General features: G+C 43.5%; 1 protein-coding gene across 2 annotated transcripts in view; it reads right to left on the bottom strand.

Moving 5' to 3' along the window:
* LOC144600541 (tripeptidyl-peptidase 2-like) overlaps positions 1–20555 on the bottom strand; it is an 88598-nt gene that overhangs the window by 32426 nt on the left and 35617 nt on the right. For both annotated transcript variants that reach the window (XM_078412224.1, XM_078412225.1), the window contains exons 14-22: positions 18931–19088; positions 17244–17320; positions 14449–14555; positions 13317–13471; positions 11008–11124; positions 6485–6585; positions 5531–5627; positions 1573–1710; positions 665–909 (exon numbers count right to left, since the gene is read on the bottom strand). In XM_078412224.1, the coding sequence (XP_078268350.1) occupies positions 665–909; positions 1573–1710; positions 5531–5627; positions 6485–6585; positions 11008–11124; positions 13317–13471; positions 14449–14555; positions 17244–17320; positions 18931–19088 (1195 nt within the window). The remainder of the gene's footprint in view (positions 1–664; positions 910–1572; positions 1711–5530; positions 5628–6484; positions 6586–11007; positions 11125–13316; positions 13472–14448; positions 14556–17243; positions 17321–18930; positions 19089–20555) is intronic.

The raw sequence follows: 20555 nt of genomic DNA on the forward strand, positions 1-20555 counted from the left end.
CACAGCAAGAACTGCAGTACAAGACAGCCCCCTTGGCCAACAATGTCTGTGCCAAACATGATGCCAAGTCCAACTCATACCTGCCTGACAATAGGTGCAGGAGTAGGCCATTCGGCCCTTTGAGCCAGCACATTATCCATATCCATCCATGTCCTGCATATCCGTGTGCCAATCCAAAAGTCTCATAAATGCCACTATCGTATCTGTCTCGCAATGCTTTCCAGGCCCCACCACCCTCTGTATAATAAACATGCCCGCACATCACCTTTAAACTTTGCCCCTCTCACCTTAAAGCTACTCCCTATAGTATATGATTTTTTTCCATCCTGTGAATAAGATTCTGACTGTCTACCCTATCTATGCCTCTTATAATTTTAATAACAATGGAGGTCTCTCCCCAACCTCCGGCATTCCAGAGAAAATAATCCATGTCTGTCCCTGTAGCTAATACCCCCTAATCCCAGCATCATTCTGGTAAATCTACTCTGCACACTTTCCAAAGCCACCACAACCAACCTGAAATGGGGCGACCAGAACTGCAGCCAGTACTCCAAATGTGACCCAAGAAAAACCCAATGGAGTAGCAATGAAGTTCCACTGTCAGTAACACATCTATTTTCCCAACATTTATGCACTGATTTTGTAAACTCTACTAATTTCTTACTTGTCATCTGGCAACATAGTGACGTGGAATGGAACAGTGTACTTTGGATCCAGTGTCATGTTGCCAAACTTGTTCTTGTTCAGCAAGGCATTAATGTGGGTGCGGTAAACGTCCAGGCTTAACATGGCTGGAAGCTTGCGGCTGATGTGGAACGGCAAGTCTTTTAGGTGTTCCAGCTCGCTCAGCGACTCGTGACGAATCTGGAAGCGGATGACATAGTCCCCTTTCTCCAGTTTCAGAGAGTACTGCGAAGAAAGGCAATGTATTTCCTGATAGTTAAATGCGAATCGTCCTTCATTACACATGTAACTAAAATACAGTTGAAGTAATGTCATGGTTTCATTCGTCGGACTAGTAATGCAATGGTTGACACAAATAATTCAGAGAATGTGGACTTAAAACCTATCATGACCATCTGAGATTGATTTGAAAACTAAAAATCAGAAATTAAAACTTTAGTTCATTCAATTAAAGCTTTGGCACAAAACACAAATGGTTCACTACCTGTTTTCAAAGACTGCCATAGTCCGCTCTTTACGTGACTCTTAAAGCCATACTGGAAATAGGATCGGGACCTTTACCTCCAGAACACTTTGAGGCAGCAGCTTGCAGACCTTGTAGACACAAGGAACTGCAGATGTTGGTTTACCAAAAAGGTACAAAGTGCTGGAGTAACTCAGTCAGTCATAGAGTCATAGAGCATGGAATCCGGGACAATATGAAGTTGAGGTTACAATTAGATCAGCTGCATTCTTTAGAATGGAAGAGCAGGCTCGATGGGCTAGGTGGCCTACTCCTGCTTCAAATTTGTTTGATGATCAAGGTCTCTTCACAATAGTTTTATATTTTTGAATTGTGCTCTTCCCACCAGACCAACACATTATTCCATCGTTAGCCGTCACCCTTACCCTGTCGGGATAAGCATCGCCTGCTCCGATTAGCCTCTTGTTCTGATCGAAGAGCATCCACAACTGGCTGTCATATTCCGACTCGTACAGCAAATCAGACAGGAGGGGGCAGCTGAGCGTCACCTCATCGCTGTTCACCTAGAACAGCAACACACAAAGACAACCGATGATCACCAAGCAACAAACAGCGTCATTTGTAAAGGCATTTGTAGACACAAGCAACTAAAGGGCCTGTCCCACTTAGGTGATTTTAAAGTGACTGTCGGCGACTAGGCTGTCGCCGAACGTTCGCCGGGTGTCGCTGGCATGATCGTGAGGAGTCTTCAATGAATCGGAGCGGATCTTGACCCGTCGCAGAATAATTTTCCAGATAGAAGATTCTCGGCGACAGCTGGCTTGTCGCCAGGTATCGTAGCTTATTGCGGGCGCTGTCGCATGAAGTCTCCAGGTTTGCTAGGTTGTCGCAGATGCATTTAGAAGCACGTACTATTAAATTAAGACAAGGCATTTGAAGATACCAGGAGATAGTGTTGTTTAACCAATTTATTTACCATCAGGACATTTGACAGGTAGATTAGAGGCGACAGTTTGACGGTCAGGTAAGCGTGGGATTTTCGCGATGAAGACGGTGTAATCTCTTAGCCAGGTGCTAGTTTCACAAAAAAAGTAACTTGTATGGACCTGACTCGGCATTGTCGTGGTCATTGTCGTAGGGTAAAAGAAAATTTCGGCGATCTGCCACGACTTTGACAGTCGCCTTAAAAATCGCGTAACTGGGACAGGCCTTTAAGGATGCTGGAATCTTTCAGCAAATGGTTCTGCGAGAGGAGGATAGGTAGAGAGGATAGAGGGAGACAATAAAGGGAGAACCAGGGGTGGGAAGAGTCTTACCTTCTGCGCCTTCAGGATTGGCTGCAGGAGGCACCCCCCCCCCCCCCCCGGGGAACAAAGCCTGAAGAGTGCCATGCGAGGAGAGGGACGACGGTTCACAGGACAACCGGAATGGAGGCAATGGCTGCAATAGGCCTTTGTGGCCAGCTGCAGCTGGGATTGTAAAATGGCGTCTCCAGCATAGACTCAGTGGGCTGTTCCGTACATTCTGGTCTAACTGGGGATTGTGCTCATGTACTGTGATAATCTTGCTGAGTTGTATGCTAAGGAAGGATTTCTCTGTACCTAGGTACACGCGATAATAAAAAAAATTATTGCAAGTACAAAGTGCTGGAGGAATTCAGCGGGTCAGACGGCATCTGCGGAGTGAATGAATTCCGCAGAATTTGCCTGACCAGCCGAGTTGCTCAGTGCTTTGTGTTGTGTTCAGCTGAACTTGTACATTCTCTCACTGCATTAAAGACAAATTTCAAGGTATGCTGCAGCAACTCAATGGTAATCTCTCCTCTGTGACCCCTGCCAGTCAGAAGAACAAGAATGGCAATGTAAGAACAGCATTTCTTAAATACCTAAGTTACAACTCCATGATATATTAGTTTCTTTACTATGCTTGATAAATATCTTGTAATTCTCAAATTAACATTGTAAGTGAGCCGTTATAACAGAATATCTAATGTTGGACAGAACAGCACTAATTAAAATACCATTAAAGTCATTTAAGTGCACACTCGGCATTCTGCCGATACGATGGAGGAGTCTTTAAGTGGAAGATTTTGACAAGTTCAGCATAGTTGCATAGAGTGAGCCTAAAACAAATCAAGCTGAGAAGATTTCATATTATCTCTTAATAAGACAGAATAAAAAGGCAACCAATTATCAGGATTATTCCCAATGGGTTTGAATTGAAAACTGATACAAAAACTGGAGGCACAGAATACGAAAGGTTTAGAGGGATCTGGGCCTAACACGGGCAAATGGTACTAGCTTAGATGGGGCAGGTTGGTCAGCATGAACAAGATGGGCTGAAGGGTCTGTTTGCACGCTGTATGACTTTAAATACTGGAGAGATGATCTGATCAGAAAGTTGAATCCTGGGTTCCAAATCAGATGGTGCAGAGAAAGTGGATGCAATAATTAGGATCTACAGGTTTTGGAATGCTCCCTGCAGACTGAAAACAGTAAATGCAGCATTGCATATTCAAAAAAAAAGGGAGATAATAAGGAACTCAAGGTCAGGTTAGCTGGTCATTGCTGCTGGGAGAAATGCTGAAATCCATTGTTAAGGAAGGGATAATAAGGCTTTTAGAATTTTTTTAATGACAGGGAGGTTTTATGAGAAGAAAATCATGGCCAACAGTATTTCCCAAAAATATATTGCACGGCTAATGATTGTGAAGGCAGGTGGTTTGAGTGGACTCATACTCTCTCAACATTCATTGTTCCTCAACATCGTCATTCAGCTGGATAGCATGGAAACAGGCTCTTCAGCCCACCTTATCCATGCTGACCATGATGGTATACTGGGCTGGTCCCATTTGCCTGGATTTAGTCCATATCCCTCTAAACCCATCCTATCCATATATCTGTTCAAATGTATTTTAAAAGTGTAATTGTATTCTCTTCTTTCTTCTGGCTGCTCATTTGAGATATGGACCATCCTCTGAGTGGAAGCGTCGTCCCTTAGGTCCTCTTAAATCTCTCCCTTCTCACCTCAAGCCTATGAGGGAAGGTCTTAGTAGGGAAAAATATTCATGTGACAAATCTACTTAGAAAAAAACAGACTAACTGCTTTTTAAAAATGTAGTCCAGGGAAGATAAGAGAAATCCCGTGGAAATAGAGGATATGAAAGCAGCATTCAGTATGTTCCTGCATATTACAAGGGGTAATATTCACAAGGGGAGAAGACTGGTTAAAGGGCAAAAAAGAGTCGAGTATGAATTACATTCACATAGACAGGTTACTGCTGGTGGCATGCTGCAAGGGTCAATGCTTGGACATCAGTTATTTACCCTCTTTTTGTGATATAGATGAAGGGAACATTTAATATGAAGGTAGACAAAATGCTGGAGTAACTCAGCGGGTCAGGCAGCATCTTAGGAGAGAAGGAATGGGTGACGTTTCAGGTCGAGACCCTTCTTCAGTTTGCAGAAGGGTCTCGACCCAAAACGTCACCTATTCCTTCTCTCTTGAGATGCTGCCTGACCCGCTGAGTTACTCCAGCATTTTGTGTCTATCTTCAATTTGGACCAGCATCTGCAGTTATTTTTCTGCACATCTGGAACAATTAATATAGTCAGTTTGCTGACAATACTAACCTAAAGGGGAAGATCAAAAAGGTTCTTTAGACGGAAACATTGACAGTTTCTCTATCCATGGATGCTGCCTGATCTGCTGTGTGTTTCCAGTATTTTCTGCTTTTTGTTTCAATTTTTCAGCTTGGGAACTTTGAGTCATGGTGTCAGGATAGCAACCTAGCTCTCAATATCAGCAAGACAAAAGAGTTGGGTGTTGACCTAAGGAAGCAGGGGGGGTAGAGGGGGGACGTTTTCATCATATCCTGTCCTCGTCAATGGGGTTGCTGTAGAGATGGTCCACTGCTTCAAGTCTCTGGACTCCTTATCACCAGCTATCTAACCTGGTCCCTTCACACTGAGGTGGTAATCTTTAGACTTTACTTTAGATTTCAGAATTACAGCATGGAAACAGTCGCTTCAGCCCACCGAGTCCGCACCGACCAGCAATCACCCGTTCACGTCAGCACTGTCCTACCCATTGGGCACAATTTTACAATTTCCAGAAGCCAATTAACCTGCAAACCTGCACGTCTTTGGGAGAAAACTGGAGCACCCGGAGAAAATCTACGTGGTCACAGGGAGAAAGAACAAACTCTGTATAGACAGCACTCGTAGTCAGGATCGAACCCGGGTCTCTGGCACTACAAGGCAACAACTCTACCGCTGCGCCACTGTGCCGCCCCGATCAAAAAGACAGTTCACATTACAGGTGGTAACACTGACCGTTCATGAAAAGTATCCAAGGAGTGTTTACTATGTTTTAATCAGTTACCTGACTGAAATTGTAGGTTAAAACCAGTTCATACAGGTGTCTGTTAGTGGGCAGGATATCCCGGGAGCCCAAGGGTTTTGTTTTAGAATCCACCGGCCTGTCAAAAAAGATACATAGTTTCATTACTGCTTTAATATTTAAGTACATAGTCCTACACAATGAAATACATTAATTGCTGGATATTTCCATATTGATCATCAACTGTAACTCCACAGCTCTTTAATTGGAAGATATAATAGTGATGCATAAACATTTTTAAGATTCTGTTTTTAAGTTTAAAGATACTGCGAAGGAATGGGTTCTTCCGCCCACCGAGTCCATGCCGACCATCGATCACCCATTCACACTAGTTCTATGTTATTCCACTTAGATAACATTCACCTCCTACACACTCTGGGCAATTTGTAGAGGCCAATTAACCTACAAACCAACATGTCTTTGAGATGTGAGAGGAAACCGGAGCACCCGGAGGAAACCCACATATTCACAGGGAGAACATACAAACACCACACAGACGGCACTCCAGGTAAGGACCCAATCCAGGTTTTTGCCATGGTGAGGCAGCTGCTATCTCAACTGCATCACTGTGCCACTGCGCCACATTTGAATAAATATTGGCCAGAACACTAGACTAGCATGTCCCCCACTCGTCTTTTTTAAAAAAGGTCTCAAAGCATCTTTTATATTCAACCAAGAGTTTAATGTCTCATTCAAAATAAAGGCCTTTCAGGTGGCCATTATTCTCACTGCACTACAGGGGAGGGTCAGAGGAGATGTAATGCTGAAGTCTCTGAGCATGGGTTAAAGCCCAAACTTCCCAACTCAAAGACAACAGCTAAGCCTTGGTTAAAAATTAAAGTCAAAGACTACACTGATGCTGTCCCTATCAACATATAGCAGGTGGCTATGATATTTTCACACGGGTGTAAATATCGAGGAATATAATTACATTACCGAAGAGTCTGCACCCAGGATTTTAGAGTCAGGGCAGGAGAAACTTCTTCGTATGTCAGTGATGCAATGGTATCAAATCGTGCAATACCTTCTGATGCATGCTAGATAGAAACAAATGCAGGGTTAATAATTCTGCTTCTGTAAAGTTAAACACAGTTGTTAGCTCATTACTAATGAAAATAGTTAAACATCTTGCAGTCTAATTCAGCATGCCGAAAGTAATACATTTGGATAAGGTATATTACCATATTATTAGACAGGAGCTCGGGAGAGTAAATTGGGAGCAGCTGTTATCGGGCGAGTGTGCATTAGACATCTGGGAGTCATTTAAAGGGCACGATGGCGCAGCGGAAGTGTTGCTGCCTTACAGCGCCAGAGACCCAGGTTCAAACCCGACTATGGGTGCTGTCTATACAGAGTTTGTATGTTCTCCCAGTGACTGCGTGGGTTTTCCCCGGGTGCTCTGGTTTCCTCCCGCACTCCATAGACGTATAGGTTTGTGAGTAAATTTGGCTTTGATTAAAATTGTAAATTGTCCCTAGCGTGTAGGATAGTGCTAGTGTATGGGGATCGCTGGTCGGCGCGGACTCAGTGGGCCGAAGGGCCTGTTTCCGCTCTGTATCTCTAAACTGAATCAGTTGATCACAGATCAGGACCGGCATGTTCTAAGAAGAAGGAGCGATAAGGATGGCACGGTAAGGGAACTTTGGATGACCAAAGAGGTTCTAAATTTGGTCAGAGAGAAAAAGGAAGCTTATGTAAGGTTTGGGAAGATGAAAGGAAACAAGCCCTTTAAAGACTATAAAAAAGCAGGAAAGAACTCAAACAGGGAATCAGAAGGGCCAAAAGGGGTTATGAAATATCATTGGCAAATCAGATTAAAGACATTCCCAGACTTTTTGTATGTGCATTAAAAACAAGAGTGTAACTAGAAAGAAGGTAGGACCACTTGGCATCACAAGTAGATAGGTGGACAAGGCACATTGTCCTTCATCAGTGAGAGTACTGTATAGAAGTTGAGAGGTCATCCTGCAGTTAATTGTGTTCAGTTTTGGTTACCCAGTTATATGGAAGATGTTGTTAAGCTGGCAAGTGTGCAGAAAAGATTTACAAGGAAATTGCCAGGGATGATCTTACAGAGGTGTACAAGATCATGAGAGGTACAGATAGGATAAGCGCAGTCTTTTCCCAAATTAGGGAAATCAAGAACCAGAGGACGTAGGTTTAAGGTGAGAGGGGGAAAAGATTTAATTGGAACGTGAGGGCCAACTTTCAGCATGGCTATGTCCACAGCAGGTCATGTCTTAGAAACTTGACTGAGATTTTTGTTGCGTTGACGAAGGTGATTGATGAGGTGAGGGCAGTGAATGTTCTCTACATGGATTTAGTAAGTCATTTGAAGAAGTCTCTTGTGGGCGGCTGATCAAGAAGATTAAGATGAATGAGAACAGCTGGCATCCAGAGGCTAGTGGTGGATGGGTGTTTTTCTGTCCGAGGTCTGCAGCCAATGGTGTTCTATGACTTGGACATAAATGTAGATAGGTTCCTTAATAAGTTTGCAGATGACACTAAAATTGGGGGAGTTGCAGTTAAGTGACGACGGCTATGAAAGGACACAACCGATTTTAGATCGGTTACAGATATAGGTGGAGAAATGACAGATGGAATTTAATCTGAACAAGTGTGGTGTTTCATTCTGGGAGGTCAAATGCAAGGGGAAAGTACACACTGAATGGCAACACCCTTAATAGCATTGATGCATAGGGGGATGGTAGACACAAAATGCTGGAGTATCTCGGCGGGACAGGCAGCATCTCTGGAGAGAAGGAATGGGTGATGTTTCGGGTCGAGACCCTTCTTCAGACCCGAAACATCACCCATTCCTTCTCTCCAGAGATGCTGCCTGACCCGCTGAGTTACTCCAGCATTTCGTGTCTACCTTTGATTTAAACCAGCATCTGCAGTTCTTTCCTATGCATACGGGGATCTCAGGGTCCAAGTCCATAGCTCTATGAAAGTAACCAAACAAGTAGATAGAGCTGGAAAGGCAGCATTTGGTATGTTTGTTTTCATCAGCCGAGGCATTGTGTATAAGAGTATGGAGGGATATGGATCATGTGCAGCAGACGAGATTAGTTTATTTTCACATCATGTTCAGCACAGACATTGTGGGCTGAACGGTTTGTTTCAGTGCTATACTGTTCTGTGTGTAAGAAGGAACTGCAGATGCTGCTTTAAACCAAAGACACAAAAACCTGGAGTAACTCAGCGGGACAGGCAGCATCTCTGGAGGGAAGGAATGGGTGACGGTTCGGGTCGAGACCCTTCTTCAGACCCAAAACGTCACCCATTCCTTCTCTCCAGAGATGCTGCCTGTCTCGCTGAGTTACTCTTGCTTTTTGTGTCTGTAGTGATCAATGTTCCATTATTCAATACCACTTTCATTTACAATTATGTTCAATATCTCAGCGTACAAAATTTGTCCTATCCAGCCTCAATGATAAAACACTTTTTTTCTCAAAATGTGGATTTCTCTGGCATAGGCCGGTAATATTGTCCAATTCTTGAGGCCTATAAAATTTGAACAAACTGCCCTGATTTAATATTATACACAGGATAAACCAAACACTGAATGGCAAACCTTCACCTCTAACTTACACTGCATTGCCTCCTCCAAGTCCTTTCATGGACCAGAAAAGTTTTCATTCAATTGTACTTTGAATTCAGTTCAGTAATACCTTGAAGCTGTGCAAGGTTATTCATATGTCTTGTTCTCTGCTCTCTAAGTTGCCTTGGGACATTTGTCCCACAGGAATGGTCTTGAGGAAGAAAGCGCTTGCATTTCTACAGAACATTTCACTGCATCAGAACATTCCAAGGTGCTTCACAGGAGAAGTAATTTCAAAGCAAAGTCAAGATTGTTATGCAGGAAATGGGCTGCCATTATACACAGAAAGCTCTCTGGAACAGCAACCTGACAACAATTACTGGATGATCAGTTTAAGATGTTGGCTTAGTGACTTCACATTATCAGGACACCAAGGAAATCTTTCAAGCTCTGGTTTAAAATTAAGCTTTTGTATCTTTATGTCTACATTACGTGACCAGACAACTTCCTAGCTGCACGTTGAAGACATGCGTTTTAACAGTTGCCACATCTCCAGCTAAGCTACTACAGTGCAATTACATGAGTGGCATATATTTGGCAAACTGGAAATTTGCTCAGGTTTGTACTGTCAGCAAAAAGTAAAATAAATCTAATCAAGCTAATTGCTGTCCAATTAGTGTCTGCTCCATCATCCGTTAAGTGATGGAAGGTGTCGCTGATAGAGCCATCAAGCAATACTTATTCTCTAATAACTTGATCACCAAAGTCCAGGTTTTCTAGGACCACAGTTCCAAATTCTTTACAGGTTTGGAGCAAGAATGGCCCGAAGAGCTTCTTCACTCCAGAGGCGAGGTGAGACTGAAAGCCTTAATATTTGTTGCTATTTGACAAATACAAGCTTCTATTAGATTTAGAGGGATATGACCCAAATGGGACTAACTCAGGAAGTCACCTTGGTTGGCATGGACGAGTTGGGCTTAAGGGGCTGTTTCCATACTGTATTGCTATAATTCAATCTATCTCTGCCTTAAAAATTCAAATATTCTACTTCCACTGCCCTTTGAGGAAGAGAGTTCCACTGCCCTTTGAGGAAGAGAGTTCTTATCATAAATTTTAAAGGGTTGAGGTCTTTGCCCCAATCCCTGCAGTAGATGGCCTGTTACATCTTGCCAACCTGCAAAGGCCCTTTCATGTCTACTTTCTAATTCCGTGGCTTGCTGGTGTTCTTATCCATGGCAAACAAGCATTTACTTTGTAACACTAGGTTGTGCTACAACTCTCACTTCAGAGACATGAGAACAAAGTTCTCCATGAAGTACTGGGGGAATGCTGCACTGTTAGAGATGCCTTGTTTTAGATGGGCATTAAACAAAGTCTCCTCTCAAATGGTTTCACTGACACCATAAAGATGTGCTTGCCCTGCTCAATATATTTATCTCAACTAAAAACAATAAAAACATCAGAACATTTTATCAGTGCATTAATTAACTACAATTGTACTTTTAAAGTAGTTCATTGATTATAAAATGTTTTTCAATATCCTTAGATCATGAAGGGTGCTACAGAAATAGTTATTTGAGTGATTGATTAATTGAATGATTGATTAATTGAAAGATGCAGCGTGGAAACATGCATTTCGATCTATAGAATCCACACTGACCACAAACTATTCACACGAGTCCTATGTTCTCCCACTTTCACATCCGCTCCCTACACACTGGGGCAATTCACAGAACCCAATTAATCTACAAGCCCAGGTGTCTTTGGGATGTGGAAAGAAAGCAGAGAGCTCGGAGGAAGTCCACACGGTCACAGGGAGTATGTGCAAACTCCACACAGATAGCATCCAAGGTCAGAACCTCATTTGATCAGACTATTAAGAATATAAAAATAAAGCAAAGAAGCTAATACTCACAATGTGCAATACATCGGTGTTACACCTCAGCCCATGGAATGAAATGGTGTAGTCAATAGCAGTGTGGCCCAGGCTAGACCACCATTGTGCAATGCAAACCTCAATGGTTCCTCCTTCCTACAAAAAGTTAGGAGGTTACTTTCATACATTGGAGTCATTTACCCAATAAAATCACTGAACCACTTCACTCCATTGTCAAATGCATGTACTTCAATAAAAATTAGTCTGAATATTTTAAGAAATTCAATTCCTTTCAAAGTAAGAATTTAATTTGTATGTTATCAGTACATATGACAATTAAACACTTTTGACTCCTGAGTTTAAGAATATTTTGTTATTAAACTTTCCCTTTTACTTGCATGCAAGACAATGAAATAGACAGCAATACTGTTGACATCCAAGAAGAATAGAAAGGGTGAAGGTTTGATCACCTTGCAGAGTGCAGAGAAGATTTATTGGCATGTTGCCAGGACTTGAGGACCTGGGCTATAGGGAAAAGTTGGGCAGACTAGGACTTTATTCATTGGGGTGCAGGACTGTTTCTGTGCTGTATGACTCTAACTCGGCCCTTGATCCGTACCAGGTTATAAGGTTAGAAAATTAAGTGACTATACCAAATGGTGTCACAAGCCACAAAGAACTTTACTTGTCTGAATATAATTATTGACTATTTAACACCATCTTCCGTATTTTCTGAACCAAAACCCTACCACTGAACATCAATCTCCTCCAGTAATCTCCCATCCCAGGGAGCCGTTTCACCACTGGGCACTACATCCCAACTCTGCCTCGCAGGACACACAAGTTTGGCTATTTAGCTCTCACTTCTAATCTTACTGAACCCGAAACGTCATCCATCCTTTTCCTCCAGAGAAGCTGCCTGACCCGCTGTGTTATTCCAGCACTTTGTGTCTACCCATTTCCTTGTTGTTCTTCTCAATCCAATAGACTGCACTCTCTCAGCCACATCCTCTTGCTCCTCTTCTGCATGGACATCCAGTTCCTCAATGGTCCTCGCCCTCGTACCAGTCTGTGGGTCCCACCTCCTCCTCAAGATGCTGGTCACCCTGTATTTATCCACTGTCCCTCCCCTCTGTCTGGCTGGGCTTGTTCTCAGTCATCACATTTTTTTACACCCATCATTTCTTCCAGCTGTACCTCTTTGTTTCCAATACTTTGTAAACAACCTTTTATTGGCCACTCCTACAATCTCCTTCATTTGTAATGGCTAATTTTAAAAATACTTTTATTTATGGGATGTGGAACCAATAAACATCTTGGTTGGTCTTGGGATAGAATACTTGAGGATTTCTACTGTTAATTGCTGTTATTAATAGGCATAGAGTAAATGAATGGAGGGATAGGGGTCATGTGCTGGCAAATTAGATGAGTTTAACCTGCCGTCATGTTTGGCACAGGTATGGTGGACTGAAGATGCTGTTCCTGTGCTGAACTGTTCTATGTAGAAACGGAACTGCAGATGGTGGTACACAAAAAAGACACAAAGTGCTGGAATAATTCTGCATTCATAGTGTGTAGGAAGGAACTAGATGCTGGTTTACACTAAAGATAAACACAAAAAGCTGGAGTAACTCAGCGGGTCAGGCAGCATCTCTGGAGAAAATAAATGGGTGGCCCTTCTTCACCCTGATGTGCACCCACCATCTCCCAATCCCGACCCCCCAGGTATGCTGTTCCATTCCCATCCTGCGTACACTCATCTCCCATTCCTGAATTCCCCATTTACCTTTTATTCTCCCTCTTTCCCCTCCCACACACGCCCTTTCCTCCAGCTTTATTTTTCACTCCTCCTCTTATCTGACACCTTGTTGTCTCCTTTTCCTCTGGCCTTTGTCACTTGCACCACCCATCTGCCAATAAAGCCCCTTCACCTGAATTTACCTATCACTTAGAACAGAAAACATAACAGTACAGCACAGAAACAGGCCAGTCGGCCCACTACATCTGTGCTCAGCATGATGCCAACACCAACCCTTCAAGCTTTGTCCCACCTCCACCTCTCTTTTCTCACTTTCTCCTCCCCCACTCCAATCAGTCTGAAGGATTTTCCTGATCCAATATGTCGCCTATTCATTCCCTCCACAGATGCTGCCTGACCTGCTGAGTTCCTCCAGCACTTTGTGTTTTGATCAAGATTCCAGCATCTGTAGTTCCCTGTGGTGCCTAGACTTATAACTGGACTGTTTTTGGAAATCAGTTTGTGGAGTTTCTGTCCATAAATTAAAGGGTGGTCACTAAACCTCAGTCACTGGGCTTAAGTCTGTACCCAATGATGGACCAATACTCACGTGGACTGCAAAACTATCAGTTGTAGAGGCTTTTTCTGATAGATACAGGTGCCGGTAAAATTCATGTACCCGAAAGGCCTTTTGTTTCTGAAGTTGGACTGCGTGCACCACATACTCTGATGTTTTGTCTTCTGACCTTGAAGTCAGGCTTACCTCTGGAATAAAACATGGTCCAGAAGGCATGGATTAATAGTGATGCACTCAAAGACCGCATACAAATACTTACAAACTGAAAGATGAACATATTTCAATAAAGTCCTGTAAGGAAATGCTCACAGCTCTTCATCGCCCCTGCATTGCCTGTATGTGTAAACCACATTAATCCATGCAGTGTTTACCCAGTCATTCAATCTTTATCAGTATAAAAGCAGTGGGAATAACGTGGTACTAAACCAAACAAGTGCAGTGGAAGGAGGAGGGATGAACAGATGTCAGGTCATTCATAGATTACCAGGAGACTCAGTAGGTCATTCTCACTCATAAGTGGTGTAATACAGCACATAAACAGGCCCCTTTGGCCCACTGTGGCCATCAGGTCTCTGTGTACAGCAATCCCATTTACCAGCACAAGAACCACAGCTTTCTGTGCGGTGGCAATTCAAGTGTGAATCGAGATCCTACCTAAATGTTTTGGGGTACCAACCTACACCACTCCCTCCCCTCCCCACCCTCCAGGCAGTGAGTTTCAGACTTTAACCTTCCTCTGGGTGAAACAAAATTGTCACCAAATCCCCCTAAACCTCTTGCCCCTCAGCATTAATTCAGGTTCAGGGATGCAGTCAGTGTACTTTGCCTGTGGACTTTTGTGGTCCAGGGTGGAAATTCATGACCAGTACTTCCTTAAGTGCAACTGTGAATGGGCAGTTACACCCGACAGTGGAAGAATGAGTATTTGTTCAGGTATGAGCGTAAACCTTTAGCCTTACTGCTGGATGGAAAGGTTTTCTAGGATAGGGGTCAAACGCAGGCAAATGGGACAAGTGTAGGTGGGCATCATGATCAACATGGCCGAGTCTGTTTGGGCCTGTCTGCTGCTGGATGACTCAATGCTGCACTCTTATTTGCCCAGATTTCATCTGTTATTGCGTTTATTAATATAAATTCTCGAAACCGGCAGAAACGTTAAACCCACCAGCCCAGGTAGCTCCTTGAGGAACTTCAATGAACTGTCTTCTGATCTCTCCAGGCTTGAAGTCCACATTTTTCTGCTCAATTTTGTACTCACAAGCTGCACTTAACCTAGATCCATCGACATAAAGAGAACAATTAGACCAGTTCCATTATTTACAACTGTTCAATGAGAGTGAGCAGAAGAAACCCAACATTTCAATGAATGGCAACTCTGCAGTTTCTTGTGCCGATGTCATTGACAGACACATCATCGTTGCTTGGAGATTCTGAACCAAGAGCTCAGCCAACAGTCATTGTCCCATAATCAGTATTATACCTGGTAATTAAAACCACGGTGAGAATGATTAATTTTTCAGAATATCTTCAGATTCAGCACCCGCGTGATTTGAGCTACAGGTGGGGAGGGAGCAGCACAGAGAAAGGAGGACTTTGGACCTCTGGACCCCAAAGTTCTCTTCCACTAGGAGATTCCTCTGCCTGTCTCGGCTGATCACAGATAGCTATTGATCACTGTGATCAGTCAATAACTCCACCATTGGTGCATCACGTGGCTCTCCGAATAGTAGATGAACGCGTGGTTTTTATCTACCGTCTAGCAGTTCCCATTTTCTCACTTAAATCTATTGTTAGTCACCCCTGGAATATAGACCCAACACTCATATTCTTTGATCTTTAAAGGTGGTGTTGGCAGCAAAACTAACTCTCTTTAACCCATGACATTTACACCAGTGCAAGTATGTCAAAATTAATTCTTAATGAGGGCCTTATCCACAAACTTAATTCAAAGCCAGCAAATTTATGCAAAGCCAGTACATAGAACAGTATCAACGTTGAAGATAGACACAAAAAGCTGGAATAACTCAGTGGGTCAGGCAGCATCTGTGGAGAAAAAGATAGGTGATGTTTCGGGTCAGGACTCTTCTTCTCACCCATTCCTTTTCTCCAGTGATGCTGCCTGACCCGCTAAGTTACTCTAGCTTTTTGTGTCGATCTTCAGTGTAAACCAGCATTTGCAGTTCGTTCCTACACATTATGAATGCTGAGTTACTCCAGAACTTTGTGTCTTTTTTGTGTACCAGCATCTACAGTTCCGTTTCTACGTATAACAGTACAGCATAGGAACAGCATCTCCGGCCACCACCATACCTGTGCCAAACATGACGCATTAAACTAATCTAAACATTAAACATTAAACTAATCTAATTTGCCAGCACATGACCCCTATCCCTCCATTCCCTGCATATTCATTTAATCTATGCCTATGAATAACAGCAATTAACAGTAGAAATCCTCAAGTATGCTGTGATTTTCTATCCCAAGACCAACCATTGACTCTCTCGGGAGGTTTTCCAAGTGATTACTGGAAGCGGCTCCCCATTGTTTGGCACTCATCTATAAATCTTTGGAGAGGAGGGGAAGAGAATGCAAGACGTTTTAAGATAGCCTAGAGAAAGGGACAGGAAGCAGAGGACCACGATGGACTAATACATGACCTATCAAAATGGAATAGGAGCATTATAAATGGCTTCAAAGGATAAAGAATATGGCAATGCTATTAAATTATTACTTTGTCAGTCTTCGCAAAGAAAATGGCTGATAATTATGGACAGGATAATAATAAAATAGAAAAGATTGCTTTCACTGCAACTTGATAAGTCACCTGCCCAGATAGAATGCATCCTCATTTGAAGTGGGCAAAGGTAGAAATAGCAGAGGCATTGCTCACAACCTTTTGATCCTTTTTTAATGTTCCTAGTCTTAATCCCAATTGAGATGTGGAGTTAAGCATGAAATCTCTAAATTACAGGCTACAATTTAAGAAATATGTAAAACAGGACACATGGCCCTTTGAGCTCCGCCATTCAATAAAGTCACGGACAATCCTGTCTTAACGACTCCATCCACAACTTTAAGAAGGAGAGAATGGCAAGAGTTAAAAACCTTTTGAATGAAGAAATATCTCCTCACCTCTATCCTAAATAGTCAACATCTTAACCCGAAACTGCTTTCTATTTGATCTTTTAGATCTCCCCCTCCCACGTCCATGGTTGCTTCTTGGTCTATTGCTCTGTTCCTTTCCAAGTCCTTAGACTTTAGAAACACAGCACAGAAACAGGCCCTTCAGCCCACCGAGTCAGCGCTGGCCAACAATCATTAACCCTATCCTACACACAAGGGACAATTTTACAATTTTTTACCAAAGTCAGTTAACCTACAAACCTATACATCTTTGGAGTGAAACTGGAGCACCCAGAGTAAACCCATGCAGTCACAGGGAGAACGTACAAACTTAATACAGATAGCACCTTGGGTCTCTGGCGCTAGAAGACAGCAACTCTACCGCTGTGCCATTGTGCAGTCCTTTATTTCTTGCCTGAAGCATTTTCAGATTCCTTCATAGTGAGGAACAAAGGTTCTACCACAATCTCTGCTTTTCTATCAGCCTTATTTTTAAAATATACCAAAATAAATATGATGACACCTGACATTAATTTGTTTATAGGAGAAACAAGGAGCTGCTGATGCTGGAAGCTTGAGCAAAATACAAAATGCTGTGGTAACCCAACGGATCAGACAGCATCTCTGGAGGACATGGATAGGTGACATTTCAGGTCAGGACCCTTCTTCAGACTACTTTTCCAGTAGAAGGGTTGGCACCCAAAACACTGCCTATCCATGTCCTCCAATGATGCTGCCTGACCCTCTGAGTTACTCCAGCTCTTTGTGTTTTAATTAATTGTTTAAAACTGTCATAACAGATATCAGCTTCAGAAGAGAACACTGGTTTACACAAACCTTGAAGGGATAATGACCGTGACAGGAATTCGGAACAATGGGCCAGCAGCAGGAGCTGTTGTATCATACGCCAGAACCTGAAGCAGAAGAAAAATAGGTACGGTCATAAGCCATAGGAAATGGGACCAGGATGAAATGCCCAATTCCACCATTTAAAAAGATTGTCGAATATAATTTTTGCATCGGTTCCACTTTGCTGTCAGTTCTCTTTAACCCTTGATACCCCTGTAGGAAAACGGTCGACTTTATCTTTCAATATCTAGAGTAGGGAAGTCCAAAGAACTATGACCTTCCGGCAAGAAATTCCACCTCGACTCAGTTTTAAATGGGCAACCCCTTGAGGCACTTCCAAGCCATTCTCTCAACCTTTACTCTATCCAGACCCCTTCGAATCTTATGTTTCAATAAGGTCATGTCTCCATCTTAACTCTTAACGTGTAGGCCCAATTTGTTTAATGTTTACTCAAAGACAAAATAAGGCAATCTTTTCACTCCAGGAAACAACCAATTGAATCTTTTCTATACTGTTTTTAATAAGGCAACCAAATTTTTGCGTAGATCTCACCAACAACCCACATGGTTGCAATAAGATTCCCTTATTTTTATAATCCATCATTTTCCAGAAAAAAGGTCAACATTTCAAATGCCTGAAAAATAAACAGAAAATGAAAGAATGATTGAAAGTTTCAGTTTGGAAGCAGGCCCTGTGGCTCACCGAGTCCATGCAGAGCATCGATCACACGTTCACACCAGTTCTGTTTTCCCGTTTCTTATCCAATCCCTACACACCAGGGGAAAGTTTACAGAGGGCAATTAACCCACAACCCCCCACATCTTTGGCATATGGGAGGTAAATGGAGCACCTTGAAAAAACCCACATGATCGCAAGGAGAACGTGTAAACTCCACAGACAGCACCCAAGGTCAGGATCGAATCTGGGTCTCTGTTGCTGTGAGGCAGCAGTTCTAGTTTAGTTTACTTCACAGATACAGCGTGGAAACAGGTCCTACGGCCCACCGAGTCCACACTGACCAGTGATCCCCGCGCATTAACACAGCCCTACACACACTAGAGATAATTTATATTCATATCAAGCCAATTAACCTACAAATCTGTACGTTTGGGAAGAAACCGAAGATCTCGGAGAAAATCCACATGGTCACAGGGAGAACGTACGGGCAGCACCCATAGTCGGGATCGAACCCGCATCTCTGCTGCTGAAAACATTGTAAGGCAGCAACTCTACCTCTGCGCCACCGTGCTGCACTTTCTAGAAAAGAAAGGCTCTAAAGCCATGCCGCTATGTTACCCTGACAATGTTGGAAATACTCAGCTGGTCAGGCAGCTTATACAGAGAGAGAAATAGTGCTAACATTTCAGGGTGATTGCACTGCTTTGGAAGGGAGTTAATGTCTTCAGTGACAATGAGCTTCTATTGTTATTTTACAGATCCAGCATTTGCAGTCACCCAACGCCCAAGTCATTGGGTATTTTTAAAGCGGAGACCGATGGGTTTTTGATTAGTAAGGGCATCAAAGATTATGGTGAGAAGATAGGAGAATGGCGTTGAGAGGGAAAATAGATCAGCCATGATCGAATGGCGGTGCAGACTCGATGGGCCGAATAGCCTTATTCTGCTGCTATATTTAATGATTATGGTGAATGCACAAAGCATACCCGGACCAACCTCAGCATAGTGCGACCCTTCCTTGAGACCACGTGCGTCCACCCGGACTGTCACCCGCCGGGACTGGTTCATCAGCTCCAGGTGGGAGGGGATGTGCACCCACGTTGCACTGCAGGTCAGAGCCAGGTGTATCTGGAGAGCAATCTTCTCACTATTGTCTGAAGATATAAAATGAAGCAATGAGGTGAAGGACTGAGCAATTCATGTCACTGTACGTCCAATTGCTTGGGGGAACTGAACCAACTCAAATCGTTAGCAGGGCATCAAAATGATCTATGTTGCTGTCAACACCATTAGATGACTTAACTTCTTTACTTTAGATTTTACTTTAGAGATACAGCGCGGATTCAGGCCCTTTGGCCCACCAAGTCCATGCTGGCCAGTGATCGCCACATACACTAGTACTATCCTACACGCTAGGGCCAATTTACAATTTTTCTGAAGCCAATAAGCGAATTCGGAATCTAGACCGTGCATGCACAGGTCATAGGTCACTTGTGCTAAACATTCTCGCCGGCTAAAACGCAGGTCTGTATACAAGCAGCAGCTCAGCCGACGAGAATGTTTAGCACAAGTGACCTATGACCTGCGCATGCGTGGTCGAGATACCAAACTCACTTATTAACCTATAAACCTGAACGTCTTTGGCGTGAGGGAGGATAGTACTGTACAGACAGCACTCGCAGTCAAGATGACACTCGGGTCTCTTGCTCTGTAAGGCAGCAACTATACCGCTGCGCCATTGTGCTCTCAAAACATAGAAACTGCATCTCCTACTATTACCCTGCCCTTGTATTTTAAGAGATTCTCTTCTGGCAATGGACGTGTTTACTTTGTCAGTCCAGAGCTAGTGCATTAATATTTGTCCCAAAACAAAGGTGGGCTGAGACCCCATTTTCAGACCAACACTTCAGGGAAGGAATTGAGTGCTAGCTGTGCAGAAGTTAGAGTGGCAGGGGCCAAAGGATTAGGGCAGCTGGGGGCTCAAGGTGTGCGATACAATGCAACAGATTCAAGGTAGAAGGGTGGTAGGGATGATATGGCAGAGTTAAAGTAGAGGGAGTTACAGACCATGGATGATGGAGGTGTGGTGTAGCAGCAAAGTGTGTGCGTGAGTGTGTGTGTAGGAGGGGCAGGAGGTAGGGGGCTACAAGAGGAGGAACCTACAAGATAGTGAGAAGCCAACATTTGAGGGAAAAAGCACTTGAAAGGACCCTGTGAATTCAGACAAGGAAGGATATTGACTGCCTACATGTTGGAAATATTTAAGTTTGACAACAAACTTTCAGTTCCATGGTTTATTGTATTTTGCCCTGTCTCTGAGCATTTTATAGATAAATAGACCAAGTTGGACCCAAACCTCTCCTGCATTGGTGCAGCACCCTCTCCTCCCCCACTCCCCTCCCCCTCTCTCCTCCCCTCCCACCCTTTCTCCCCCCCTCCTCCCCTCCCCCTCCCACCCCACCCCCCTCAACCCCCCTTATCCTCCCTCTTCCCTCCCTACTCCCCCCTCCCCCTCCCTCCTCCCCCCTCCCTCCCCTCCCTCCCCCTCCCCCTCCCTCCCCTCTCCCCCTCCCTCCCTCCTTCCTAGGACATAGATTTAAACTTTAAAATGTGAATAACTT

Source organism: Rhinoraja longicauda, chromosome 15 (genome assembly GCF_053455715.1).
Source record: "Rhinoraja longicauda isolate Sanriku21f chromosome 15, sRhiLon1.1, whole genome shotgun sequence".
In the NCBI taxonomy this organism is placed as follows: Eukaryota; Metazoa; Chordata; class Chondrichthyes; order Rajiformes; family Arhynchobatidae; genus Rhinoraja; species Rhinoraja longicauda.